Source organism: Monodelphis domestica, chromosome 1 (genome assembly GCF_027887165.1).
Source record: "Monodelphis domestica isolate mMonDom1 chromosome 1, mMonDom1.pri, whole genome shotgun sequence".
Lineage (NCBI taxonomy): Eukaryota > Metazoa > Chordata > Mammalia > Didelphimorphia > Didelphidae > Monodelphis > Monodelphis domestica.
Window position 1 is genome coordinate 445,705,839 of NC_077227.1, and position 15,194 is coordinate 445,721,032.

General features: G+C 41.1%; 1 protein-coding gene across 1 annotated transcript in view; it reads right to left on the minus strand.

Moving 5' to 3' along the window:
* The window catches only part of ZNF423 (zinc finger protein 423), a 441,008-nt gene that overhangs the window by 331,592 nt on the left and 94,222 nt on the right, over window positions 1–15,194 (minus strand). The window contains exon 2 of the mRNA XM_007474837.2: window positions 12,194–12,253. Coding sequence (XP_007474899.1) covers window positions 12,194–12,253 — 60 coding nt within the window. The remainder of the gene's footprint in view (window positions 1–12,193; window positions 12,254–15,194) is intronic.

Here is a 15,194-nt window from a genome sequence, read left to right on the forward strand (position 1 = left end):
AAGGGCTAGGCAATGGGGGTTAAGTGACTTGCCCAGGGTCTCACAGCTGGGATGTGTCTGAGGTCACATTTGAACCCAGGACCTCCCGTCTCTAGGCCTGGCTCTCCATCTACTGAGCCACTTTACTATCCCTAGAGATAGGGTTTAGATCTGAACTTTATTCCATCTCTCTCAATTCTAATTGTATATATTATAGTGAATTCTCAGAAATATTTATTAAGGTCACTTATTATTGTTATTATTCTGGCTCAGTGGATGGAGAACCAGGCGTAGAGAAGGAAGGTCTTGGGTTCAAATATGGCCTCAGACCCTTCCTAGTTGTGTGACACAGTGCAAGTCACTTAGCCCTAATTGCCCTAGTCCTTACTATTCTTCTACCTTGGAACCAATTTTTTTTAAATGCTCATTTCTGACAGGTACTGTGTATATGACAGTGAGTAAGTCACTTAACCTCTCAGAGCTCTGGGAAAATTCTTTAAAATTCTAGGTTTGCAGGGTAAGTGCCAATGTGCATTTTTAGAGAAAGTTTCCTCACTGGGAATTCAATATACCAGTGAAATCACAGGTAGAGAGGGGTGTGGGAAGGCTATATGGTATAATTCAAAGAGCTATAGACTTAGAATCAAAATAACTCTCTGGGTTTGAACCCTGCCCAGATACTTTGTAGCTTTGTGACCATAGGAAAATCATTTACTGTCTTTGAACCTTTATTTCCCCATCTGTAAAATGGAAATAATGAGTATCAATTATTAGTGATTCTATCATTTTAGACCCTAACTTCCCTATTTGGGGGGTTGGATTATATTCATAACTCCTCCATCTCGGCCTCCACCCGCCTTGGGGTCATCAATGGCAAAGGAGTCTCCAGGAATCTGGGAGTTTGTAAGTCTCAAGCTGTTAATCACCTCTACCCAACCCATCCTCAACCAAACCTATGTTGGAGGAAAATGTTGGTACCTCCATATATACCTCTTTAATCAATGCCTATATCTAGATGCTTCTAAATGAAATAGTGAGGATGGACGCCAAAGAAGAAAACCTAACCACTTTAACACGTTTAACATCTGTCTAAAAGTCCATGAAGAGTGCAAATCAAGCCTCTCTGACCTCTGACTAGTTCAACACCCACACATCACGTATCCACTTTGAGCCTCAATGTCCCCATCTATAAATGGGAATAATAATATCTATAGTGGCTACCTCCCAAGTGGATACTATAGATATCTACTTTGCCCAGTGTCATACAAAGGCATATTTTGAACCCAGATATTCTTGATTCTAAGGATGACACAATATTCTATGACCCCTTCTATTGTTCCCCAATGGAAAAGAAAGGGAGCAGTGGCAAAACAGAAAGTAGTTAAGAAATAAAAAATAATAGAATAGAAGGTTGTTGAGTTGTTTTCAGTCATGTCCAATTCCCTACGACCCCATTCAGAATTTTCTTGGCAAAGATACTAGAGTGGTTGGCCATTTCCATCTCTAATTTATTTTACAAATGAGGAAACTAAGGCAAACAGGGATGAGTGACTTGCCTAGGTTTATAGAGTATCTGAGACAAGATCTGAACTTGACTCCAGACCCAGCACTCTACCCCACTGAGTCCCATAGCTGCCTCAGAAGAGAGAGTATCTGATCATTAATGGACAGAGAAAAAACTCAAGTTTACACATTGGCATTCAGCAGATACTTCTCTTAACTTTTCAGAAGTTTATCTAACCTACAGGCTTTTTTGATTCAACTGTCATCTGAATCCTCTCTCTGGATGACATTGTATACCCTATGGAAGGCACAAAATCAGGATACTAAAGTATTAAATGAGCCCGAGGTAAAAAAGTATAGACACAGTCTCTGCCCCAAAGAACCTAAAATTTTAAGGAGAAACAATTATAGTGATGACAATTATTTTAATTATCATCATGATCTGAGAAAGACAAGGGAGAGAGACAGATAGAAGGAATGGGAGAGAGACAGAAAGAGTGAAAAAGACAAAGACAGAGAGATGATGAGTTTAAAGAGACAAAGAGACAGAGAGAACAGAGAGGCAGAAAAGGGGAACAAAGAAAGCAAGAGACATATAGATAGGGAATAGAGACCTAGTAGAGAGACAAAGACAGATATGGAGCCAAGAAAGTAATAAACATACAAATAAAAAGAGACAGAGAGTAAAGAGAGCCAAAAGAGGAAAAGACAGAGACAGAGAAAGACGGAACAGAGAGACACACATACTAATAGACAAAGAGAAAGAGACAGAGAGTAACAGAGACATACAGATAATCAGAGAGCAGAAAGAGCAGGAAAAGTGAAGGGAGTGGGGAGAGAGAGAGAGAGAGAGAGAGAGAGAGAGAGAGAGAGAGAGAGAGAGAGAGAGAGAGATGGAAAAAATGAGAGACAGAAAGAGGGAAGGAGGAGGGAAGAAGGAAGAGACGCAGAGAGAGAGGGAGAGAGACAGAGAAAGAGAGAGGGAGAGGGGGAGAGAGAGAGAGAGAGAGAGATGGAAAAAATGAGAGAGACAGAAAGAGGGAAGGAGGGGAGAGACGCAAAGACAGAGAGAGACAGAGATAGAGATAGATAGAGAGAGAGAGAGAGAGAGAGAGAGAGAGAGAGAGAGAGAGAGAGAGAGAGAGAGAGAGAGAGAGAGAGAGAACAATGGCTTTGTTCTCCTGAGGTCTAATATAGGCTTTCCTTGGTCAGCTGGGCTGAGAGTTAGGCTCTTAGGGGGAAGAAAGTACCTAGAGAGGCATCCAGCACAAAGAACTAAGGATGCCCCAGGCTCAGATGGTGGAGAAATGAAAAAGCCCAATCAAGGGTATGAGAGAAAACCTCCACCTCCAAACTTGTCAGAGAAAAAAACAAGCAACTAAAACAGAAGAAAAAGAAAATACTGAACTGACAAATGAAACTTTTTCTTCTAATCACACACCAAACACATACATGTGCATACACACATGCACAGACACATGCCCCTGTGTATGTGTGCATGCATGCACTGCGCACACACACACACACACACACACACACACACACACACACACACACACACCAGGCAATTAAAAGAGGAAGCAGCCCAGAGTACTAACCCAGCATGGGGGCCCCGTGCTGGCAGCCCACCAGCGCCTGGGCTTGAACCCCTGCCAGCTGAATTACATATGGTACAAGGACAGAGGATGGGGGTGGGCCCAAAACGCCCACATCCTCTCAGCAGAATAGGTCCCGGTCATCTGTGGTGGCCACTTCCCCAGGTTGCTGCTTGAGTGTCCACACACAGACAGGACAGCAATCAGCCAAGTTCAGCCAGCTGGCAGTCGGTCTGATGCCCAAGGCCCTGCTTCTTTGCCTCCTCCTGGTATCTCCAGTTGTGATTGCTTGTGCACGTGCATACGCGTGCACACGTACGCTCAGACACACACTACAAAGTTCAAGCTGCCCTGCTGTCCCTCCTGTTCGCCATGGTAACTGAGCTCAATTTCCCCAGCCTTCTCTCGGCTCATGTCACCACCTTAAGGTTATTTAAACCCACTTTGCCAGGCTGCTGCTCTAACAAAGGACAGTCCAGAACAGCCAGTCTCTGCCTCAGGTTTAGAGAGCAGACAAGGAAGCACATGCCTTCTGTGCTCAGCCAGCTCCCGGGGCACAGTGTCTTACACTGCCTGCCCCACACCTCTTAGCTCAACTCCCTGAAGGCTTCCCGGTCTAGCTAATGAGAAATTCCCCCAGAAAACCCCATATAAAAATGCATTTCATAAGTCTTTAAAATGCCTGGAATTCTATATCTATTTAGTAAGGCTCTCCTGCTTCTTTAAAATGTCCCATGGTTCTCCTCGAGAGGATGGATTGGCGAGAGGAGCCCAGAGCTCGGAACACGGGGGGTTTCACAGGCTCGGCCAAAGAACTAGTGGTTTCCTGGACAGAAGCAAAGGACCCGTCCTGGAAGCTTCCTCCTTCTCTGGGTTGAGTGAGACTCACTTGGGCTTGGGCAGCCCCTGTGGAGAGACTTGCAGCAAGTAAGGCTGAACAGCAAATGCAATGATTAACCCAGTGTGGTAAGGAGAGCATCATACCACTTTCCTTCTCCATTCCACCAGTGAAAGGGAGATGAGAGACAGCAAAGAGTAATGGAGGGAAAGCTAGCCGCAGGGTCAAGACATCCTGCTTCTGGACACACGAAGGCCGTGTGACCTTAGCCACGTCACTACATCTCACAGTGCCGCAGACAATTTCCCAAGACTATAAATGAAGGGTTTCCAAGCTGAAGGTTTCTCTGTGTCTCTTGTATCCTGTTTACCCCATGGCTCTCCTTCCCTAGTTCTTAAGCCCCTCGCCCACTGTTTCTCAGCCTTTAGCTCCCCTCCACAGGGGACGAGGACCCACGCTCGGATTTTTAGAGGCCGATACTCTTCAATAAACTGCAGAGAAAGTGCCCATCAGCAGAAGGGTCTCATGAGCACTCCCTAAACCAATGTAATCACAGAATGACAATAAAAATAATTTGTAAATGGGGATGGAGAGGATGGAAGAGAAAGGTTAGTGAGAACCTGCAGTCGTATTTTACAGTCATGTAACCAAAAGAACTCTGGACCTAAGAGTTAGATGACCTGGAATTGAGTGGAAGCATGGCCAGTGGAGACGCCTCATTTTCTTCACCTGTAAAATGAAGACTAGTGGTATTGGGGGCAGCTAGATGGCTTAGTGGATAGAGAACTAGGCCTGGAAATGGGAAGACCTGGGTTCAAATTTGGCCAGGGATGCTTCCTAGCTGTATAACCTGAAGAAAAAGTCACTTAACTCCCATTGCTTAGCCCTTGACATTTTTCTGCTTTAGAACCTATAGTGATTCTAAGATGGAAGGTACCGGATTAAAAAAAAGAAGAAGAATTTATACCAACTATGGGTTCCAAAGCAGAAGAATGGTAAAGACTGAGCAATGGGAGTTAAGTGACTTTTTCCAGGGATCACACAGCTATGGAAGCATCGGAGGCCAAATATGAACCCAGGACCAGATTTGCCTCGGCAGATCGACCTCGTCTTCAGGTGCCGGCTCTCCCCAATCAACCAGCCCCTACACCGAGCCCTCCTTTTGAATGGGGTGAAAGATCCCACACGGCGCCCCCAAGAAGCCAACAGATGGCATGTTTAACTTCCCGGACTCTGCTGCAGAAAGAGAGCAATGGCAGTGCAAGGCGAAACTGAAGGGATAGCCAGGCTTCCTGAAGAAAGTCCTAAAAGGGAAGCATCACTAGATGGAGAAGTTGAGTATAAAAGAGATACAACTTACATTAGAGCCTGGGGCTTCTGAGACGTCATAAACAACTGATTGCTATTGACTGTTTCTCTCAAACCACAAGCCAGTCTGTCACTGTCCCATAAATAAGCTCAGATAAGGAGCCTGTCAGCCAACAATTAGCATGTGTCAACAAATTAACTACTTCCTCCCTGGGAAAGGAACAGATTTGCCCAAACCCTAGCATCAGCCCTGCTCCCTGTACTTCCCTCAGAGCTCCCTGCCTCGCAGAGATACCAACTGGGCAGACTGCAGCTTGTGCTTTCCTGGGCAATAAAGTGGGGCAATGAGCTCCGCACCAAAATGCAAAGGAACCAGCTCAGTTCAGGGTCTCTTCTGATCTGCTTTTGTTCCAGTTCAAGACTTTTAAATAATGCTCAGGTCCATTTGCTGGATCTTACTGGCTCACGAGGGGCTCTTTGAGAAAGACAAATCGACAAACAAATCCCCCACTTTCCAGATTGATTCTTCATCATCATCATCATCGGCATCACCATGTTGAATCCTAACACTTTTACTCAACTACAAAAGCAGGTTTTTTGCCCATATGTAGAACAATATGTAGAACAATCAGTGCAAAAGAATAAAGCAAGGAGTCACTTTTCTTTTTTTTCTTTCATTTTTTTTAAACCCTTACCTTCCATCTTGGAATCAAAACTATGTATTGGTTCCAAGGCAGAAGAGTGGTAAGGGTTAGGCAATGGGGGTTAAGTGATTTGTCCAGGGTCACACAGCTAGGAAGTGTCTGAGGCCAGATTTGAACTCAGGACCTCCCATCTCTAGGCCTGGCTCTCAATCCACTGAGCTACCCAGTTGCCCCTTAGGAGTCATTTTTCTGAGGACCATTTCTATCTGAACTCTGTGGAAAAAGGTGACAATGAGGAGATGATGATGATGATGATGATGATGATGATGATGATGATGACAAGGACATAAGTAGTGTCAATAACAACAGCAAGGACAACAATGAAATGGTAGAAACTTCAACCCAGAACTGCAGGCTGAAATTTTAGCACCTACTAAATGCCTCACAAGAAGTGACCTGGTAACTAGATCTGTTTGGGGTTCTTTTGTAAAGAATACTCAAGTGGTTTGCCATTTCCTTCTCCAACTCATTTTATAGATAAGGAAACTGAGGCAAACAGTGTTAAGTGACCTGCTCAGGATCACACAGCTAGTAATTATCCAAGACTTGCTTGATCCACTATACCACCTAGCTGCATCCTCCATATCCAGACCAAAAAATCTTTGAGAATTCCATCATTGATGATGAGGAATGGAATAATAAGACCATTATCTCAGACAAAACTTGTAGCTCATGGTCACCCAAATATATAACACCAATCCATAAAAATTTAAGAATGATCTTTTAAGAGGTGTTGCCTCCAACAAATATTTATCATCTCCAAGACACACAGAGCATAACCCTTTCAAAAAGTACAGTCCCGGTCAAAAAAAATCAAAATCATGCAAAAGTAGGATAAAGAACACTTTCATCCTATTCACTACTGAGATTATCCCAAAGTTATTTCTACTAAGCCGACACAAGATGAGCTAACCTCCAAATATTTTTATTCAATTACAAAATCTATTATTTGGTTCACCTGTTCAATAGTCTGTAGAACATTGCACATAAAAGAATAATAGCAGGATAGCAATTTGTCTACAGACCATTTCTATCTGAATGCCATCAAAAAAGATGAGAACCAGGTAATGATAACAATAATAACCAGAGTTTGCATCCCAAAGCTTTCATTCAATTACAAAAATCAATCATGTTAGCCACTGGCACAAGAGCCTATGAACATTGAACATAAAAAGAAAAATCATAAGACAGAAACTCCTTCCAAGGCTTTTTCTATCCAAACCCCATCAAATTTAAAGATGAGAATGAGAAAAAATAAAAATGTTAACGATGATAGGGTTGACAGTAGTCATAGCAGTAGTAGTAGTAACAGCAATCTATGGACTCATTTCATGGATTAGCTAAATAACTCAGTTCATTAAAGCTTTATTTCACCATTTGCTTTAAAAGTCTGCTCTGAAATGCTCTTGAAGCCTGAATTCAAAGTGAATGGAGAAGAAAGGAGAGACAGCGAAGGACACAGCTAACCTGTGTTAGGAAGAAGGAAAAGGAAGGAAAGAGAGAGGAAGAAAAAGAGTTCTGGGGGAAGGCAGAGCAGGAGGGAGGGAGGACTGACTATATCAGAAGTACAGAATATTAAACCTGGCCATAGTCTCTCTCTAAGAAACTAACTTTCCAGCTCAGTAAAAAAAAAAGATTTCTGATTCCATCCTTTTGCTTCGGTGCCCGGCCCAGAGGCCAGGGCAAGAAATTATTATTGTGAGTTGATCTTGGTGTTTCCTTCCTTCTTTCTTGCCTGACTGCTTTGCAAGGTTAGACAGCTACATCTACAAACTACCCTTCAAGGATTGAATAGTGGTCAGGCTCCTAGAGGGGGAGGCCAGAGTTTTTTCTTTGGTAGAGGTGGCCAGAGGGGGCCAGGAATGAGCTCCAGAACACGTCGTGTTTTATTTTTCTTTATTGAAGTTCTACATCATACGACCCGAGCTAATGCAAACGGGGGCATCATAAAGAACAAAATGAAAGCCTGGCACCCTGGGACCATGGGGCTGGTTGCAGAGGTAAACCTCACACCAATGAGTAACTCCAGCATATACACCACTATATATTACAGTCTTTTATACAGCCCCTCCATCACTCTCCAGACGGCCCACCTTCATGCTCAGTTCTTTGGCTCAGCACACTACACCATATCCTACACTGACAAACAAGGGCCAAAGAAACTAGTGGCTACCCTTCCATTCATTCCACATCTACCTGGTGTGTACCCAATGATGCCTATGCCCTAAAATGCACCTTTGTTTTCCCTCTCCCATACCAATGTAGCAAGGTGGCAAACTGGATGGAGTATAGGATCTGGAAATGGGAAAACCCAAGTCCAATTACCAAGTAAGATATCCACTAGACACATAACTTTAAGTCAAGTCATTCCTCCTCTCTCGACCTCAGTTTCCTTGTTTGCAAAAATGAGGAAAATAATGGTATCCTCACAGGGTTGATGTAAAGATCAAATGAGATCACTCTGTAAACAATAAACTGTTACATTACAAATATTATTATCACCACTATTACTGTTACTCAATACAAGCTGGATTCCTTCCTCACAAACCCATTATTCTGTGTTTTGCCCTGTATTTGAGTAGTCAAATTCCAAATGTTTACAAAATGATTTCTCTGCTTTGCAGATTATCCATGACTTTTGTTTTCACTTAAAATATCTTCTCCCAAATGGCTTCTTCCCACTAAAGACATCAATCCAAATGTGGGTAGAATTTCTTTCCCAACCATAACATAGCTGAGTTTCAAGGAATCCTAACATTAATCTGATTCAAACAGAAACAGAAGGGGAATGCCCATGGCCCACCATTGCCCTCACCACTCACCACTGTTCACTGACCTACAGTTTTACTCCATACCTGATCCTGGTTCTCTGTCATCGAATCCTACCACAACTGCATACCAAGCTGATCAAGTTTGGTCCATCTTTTACCATGCTCATCTCCTAGAAGCTTCCAGTAAGCCTTGTTGCTTGGCCATTTCATATGAAGGTACTCCCTTCACCTGCCCTATTCTTTGGTCTCCCCAGTCCAACATACTGGACAGGACCTCTTGGATCATTTGTGAATGTTGGGAGGCTAACAAAGAGCAATAGCAATGCCAACAGATCCTCATAGCTCGAACTACTACATGTCCTAAAAGCAGAATCCTGCTTCTGTGTGCAAGTCCAAAACCAAGAAGAGCTTTCCACATTCTATCTATTTACCCTAGACTATTCTGGTTAAGCTAGAGTCAGCAAAAAAAAACAAAAACAATAAATGCTCCTATCTTTATTCCCATTTCATTTCCCAAATCAGTAATTTTCAACAGATTTCAAACCCAACCAACTCAGGCAAGATCTAGAATCAGAAGGGATACAAAGAAAAAAATTATTTTGATATAGTCACCAACATCCTTTAGAGAGTCTCCAAGACCCTCCTTAAGGGCACAAGATTCTTCATCCCAATCCAGGAACACCCTTTTTCTAAAATTGGAGATTCCTGATAGTAGCATTGGTGTTGTCCCTACACTTTTTCCAAGGACAAAGATCAAACAAACAAGAAGGGTATTAGTTATTTTTCATGCAATGTGAATTCTAAACGCAAAGAGTCTCTTCAGAGTTTCCCCCCTCTACCCCAATATTCAAAACCAAGTTCACCAATTAGAATCGTCAACTCTAACCTTGTGTCAACATGAACCTTTTACTCCATTTGAGATAGAAAAGGAGAAAGAGAGATAAAGGTTTCTCAGAAATTCAACATGGCCAGCAATGGGCCATATCATGGGTTCCTGCTAAATTAGAATTAACCCAGAGCCCAGGACTGGTTTAAATAACTGCCTTTATCTAAGATTCATAGCTTTGGAGATGAGACCATCTAGTCCATCTAGTCCAATCCCTTCATTTCACAAATGAAGAAATTTGAGGCCTAGAAATGATAAGTAATTGGCCTCATATCACAACAGTAGCAAGAAGTAGAAAAGAATTGAACTAGGGTCTTCTGACCCCTAATCCATCACTCTATCCATGCCACTAATTTACCTCTTGAATAACATTCTGTGTGTTTCATCAGGAAATAGGCAACATGTGGGTTAGGCAAGAACAAGCATCCTTCATAGGCAGCAGAATGATAAATCAAACAATAAGGAGCTTTCTCCACTCAAATTAATCCAGTTGGAGGGTCTGGTTAAGTCCCTCCTTCCAAAATGAGTGTGAAGCTTTAATTACTTTAAACAATAAATTCTTTATTATTCCAGTTCTCTGCAGGCAGGTTGAAAGTCTGAAGTCCTAGATTAGAGTTGTCCTGGATCTTGGAGGTCATCTCAGTCCTCTCACCTCTTTTTACAGAGGAGGAAAAGGGAGCCCAGAAAGGCAAAGAACATTCCCACGGTCATACAAGTATTAAGTCACCAAACTAGAAATAGGACCTGGATTTCCTGAATCCCATATAAATACATACATATGTATACATTTATATAAACATGCACACATTCTAAATATATAGTATGCATATATATGACAATACTAGAAACAGATGTTAGATAGAGCCATACATATATGACAGATTGATAAAAGATAGATAGATGTTAAATGGATGCATAGATTGATATATAGATGATAAATTAATTGATAGATAAATGATAGATGAATGAATAGATCAATTTATATGTACATACATACATAGATAATAGATGAAATTGCTAGACAAGTTATTGATAAAGATTAGATGGATGTGTGGGTAGGTGGATGGATGGATGAATGGATATTGGTATTAGGAAGATAGATGATAGAGAGACAGATAAGATAGATGGATAGATAGAGATTAGATGAATGGATGGATAGATGGATGGATGGATATAATAGAGATTGATAGTAGATAGATAGATAGATAGATAGATAGATAGATAGATAGATGGATAGAGAGATAGATAAACAGATAGAGAAACATAGATAATATAGATGGATAGAGATTGGATGAATGGATGGATAGATGGATGGATGGATATAGGTAGATAGAGATGGTAGATAGATAGATAGATAAGATAAAGAACCATAGATAAGATAGATGGATAGATAGAGATTAGATGAATGGATGGATGGATGGATGGATGGATGGATGGATATAGGTAGATAGAGATTGATAGATAGTAGGTAGGTAGATGGACAGACAGATAGATAGATAGAGAAGATAGAGAAACATAGATAAGATAGATGGATAGATAGATTGGATGGATGGATAGAGATTGAATGGATGGACAGATAGATGAATGGATAGATAGATTAATGAATGGATATAGGTAGGTAGAGACTGATATATAGTAGGTAGGTAAATAGATAAGATGATAGAGAGACAGACACCAATAAGATGGATAGATAGATAATAGTTGGATGAATGGATATTGATAGATATAGATAGTAGATAGATGAAAGAGAGAAAGACATAGATAAGATAGATAAGATTGGATGGATGGATGGAATGGATGTATATTGATATAGATAGACAGATAAATAGATAGACAGATCTCTTACTTTTATTTATATAGTAGAATAGCATCTCCTTGAGAGCAAGGACTTTCTCAATTTCATCTTTATACCTCTACGACTTGGTACAGTACCCAGCACATCATGGGGGCTTTAAAAATGTTTAATCGACAGAACATGCTACTTCTTTCTGTCTGTCTGTCAGCCTGTCTCTGACTTTTTTCTCTGTCTTCTTTTTCCCTCCCTGTCTCTCTCACACACACAGACACACAGACACAGACACACACACACACAGACACACACACACACACACACACACAGAGCAAAAGCAGTCTGGTGAGCGCCTATCAGCTTCTCCTGCTACCTCACCCCAAGGATGCAAGCTTGAATCCACCAAGCCTGACAACATGGTGCAGTTCCTTTTGGAAAGGGAAATATATGTATTCTGATTTAGATTGGAGTTTAAAATTCCTATTAAAGTAGCTTTTATGTAATTAGATTGGAATGAATGTGCAACGATGCCCGATGCAGGCAACTTCAAAGCAGTCTCACTGAAGAAATCACTACCCATTTCAGTGTGCCCACAAGAAGAAAAAATGGCTCTCTGGAGGATAAGAGTATATTAGTCTCTGTATGTAATAGATTTTATTGACCATATGGAACTGATATAAAAATTGTGTTGCAGTGGGTAGTCCTGGGTTGGAGAAAGGAATGTGACACGCAGAATACATTTTCTATAACCAGCTTGTTGGCTTTATATTAACCTGGCCAGCAATTGGACACCCACCACCCTAGACCCCAAGTTGTTTACCTGATGGAGTCACTGAGGAGTCCCAGGTGAGTGTGAAGTCGGAGGATTCCCCCTCTTCGACTGAAAGAGAAGAGAAAAAACACTTTTGATTTCTGGACACACACAGATAAACAGAGGGAAGGGATGGGGTAAGGAAGAACCCCCAGGGAAGAGTGTAAAGTCATCGGGTATTAATTGCAACTGGACTAAAAAGAGTGAAAACAAGTAAACAAGAATTTATTAAGGACCTGCTATATGCCAAGCACTAGGATTACTAGAAGAGGGAAATACTAGAACAAAAATAAATGAAAGAATATTTACTCTTGGGGAGTTTACTTTCTACCAGGAGTCAACATATGCATATAAGTAAAAGATAATGAAATATAAGGTAGTCATTGGGGGGGGAGTGAAATCAATGGAGAGAATCAAGAAAAGGTCAGTGGATAAAGAGCCAAGCCTGAGAGGTCTTAGGTTCCTATCTGGTCTAGGCAAATCACTTACCCCCCAATGGCCTAGCTTGTACAACTCTCAGTACTTAGTATCAGTTCTAAGACAGAAGGTAAGGGTTTGGGTTTGTTTTATTTTTTTAAAAGAAAGGTTTTGAGGAAGGGCAGATAAACAGCAAGTTTATGGTATAGAGCTAGTCTCATTTTCATAACATCATCAAATAAACATTTATTAAATGCCTACTTTGTGATAGGAATTTAAAAGATGTAAAGTATAAATATGGCATGATCCTTGCCTCCTGGAGCTAGCAATCTAATTATGAAAATAAATAGGGATAAAACAATAGACTGCTTTCTGGGACCCAGCCTACTAAGTATCTTGGAAGATGTCACAGGATGAGGAACATGTGGGGCAGAAAATGGTGGCATGGCCATCATAACAAACCAAACATCTCCATTCCTTGGGATCTGCTTCACTAGAAAACTACTGCCCTCACCAACCCAACCTGATTCAACCCAACCCACACACTGGCAAATCACCAGATCAAAGCCAAATAGTTTCTCTGACTTCCTTCACGATTCAGCTCAAATCCTACCTTCTCCAGAGGCAAAGAAAGGCCTTGCCTTTTGATTAATCTACTCTATACATATGTTATAGTGCCTAGTTATTACAAGTGGCTTCTCCCTGTAGAATGAAAGCTCCTTGAGGGCAGGGACCATGTTTTTGTCTTTCTTTGTCCCTGTAGCACTTTGAAAAAGGCCAGGAATGCTTGGAGTCAGGACAACCCAAGTTCAAATCTGACATCAGACACATACTAGTTCTGTGACCCTGGGCAGATCACTTAACCTCAGTTGCCTAGCCCTTACCTGTATCAAATCTAAGATAGAAGGTAAGGGTTTGTTGCTTTTTTTTTAAGTGCTACAGGTATAGAAAATCCTTAACAAATGTTAGTAGACCAAAAGATTAAATACCTCCTACAGGGTCAGGGATGAGCAACAGAGATGTAAGGCAACAGCACCAGAAGAAGACAGGCTCCTTCAGTATTCCTGGAGCATTTTCCTAGGTTTCATGCCACATCAGGCACCAGGCAACTAAGATGAGGCTGACTAGAGGCCACAAAATATGAGAACATGGAAGAAACACTATACGACATAATAAAGCTCTGGCTCTGGAATTAATCCCAGTTTGGGGTATGTAATAATATTAAAACTGGGTGTATGGACTTTGTAAAATAGAACTTTGTTTAAGCAGAAAAATGTGCATACTCTGTATTTTTCAGATTTAAAGACCTCTAAATTTAAACACGTGTGCACACTAAAGATACAGTACACCACCACCCAGGGCCTGCTCTCTCCCCACTCAAGGCTAGCTACAAAATAATATAAGAATCATGAAAGAATGTCAGAGTGTAAAGGGATCTTCAGGGTCATTTAGTGCAACCTGCTACCCAATGCAGATAACACCTTTAAAACATACTAGACAGGTGGTACCTCTGCTTCTTCATGAATACCTCCAATGATGTGGACCTCACTACTGGCACAGTTAAGTTGGACTTGGATGGGAGAAGACCTGAATTAAAATCTGACCTTTAGATACTTACTAACTGTAACCCTAGGCAAGTAATCAACTTCTTCCATATACTATTTCCTCATCTGTAAAAATAGACCAAGAATAACATCTATATAACAGAACTGTTGTGAGGGTCAAATGAGATAATGTATGTAAAGTGCTTTGAAATCCTTAAAGTGCTATTTAAATATTAGTTATTATTACTGTTATTCAGAGTTGACTTATGTGGAAGGTTAAAATCTTTTCCTCCTTCCTAGCTCTCTCCCAAGACTCATCTCTACCCACACTAGTCTTTTCTTCCACAACCTATATCCTTCTCATTGTGCTCTCTGAAATGCCTGTTCCTTTGTTAACAACCTGCCCCTCCATACTCTTTACTAGATCTCTTTACTTAACACTCCTACCATCTTAGGCAAACAGAAAATTGGCTCTTTCCAGAAAATAGTGCATCCCTGACTCCCCTGCAATACTAGTGCTTCTTCTTTCATGCACCACCCATTCTCCTCCCCACTACTTTCAGACCATTCCTTTGCCACCATCAATCAGCAACCTCTTCTTCTCTGAAGTTCACTCCATCCATCTATATGGAACTTTGCCTAGTGATCTATTGGTTTCCCTTTCTCAAGGAGAAACAGAAATTGACCTTTCTCAGCCTCCCTCTTCAAACTCAACCCCTTTCATCAACTTCTTTAATTCCCATAGCTCACATCTTCACTCTACTTCAGTCATCCATAATGATGGTTATATTTTTGCTCTGATCATTATTCAAAACTGCTACCTCAGTGATCCAGAATCTGAAATTCCTCTCTTTTATCATAACTTCCTGTCTTTATATAGGGTAAATAACCTTAGCAATCTAGTGTTTGATAAAACCAAAGATCCCAGCTTTTGGAATAAGATGTCACTATTTAACAAAAACTGCTGAGAAAATTAGACAGAAACTAGGTATAAATCAATATCTCATACCTTATATCAAAATAAGGTCAAAATGGATATGTGATTTAGA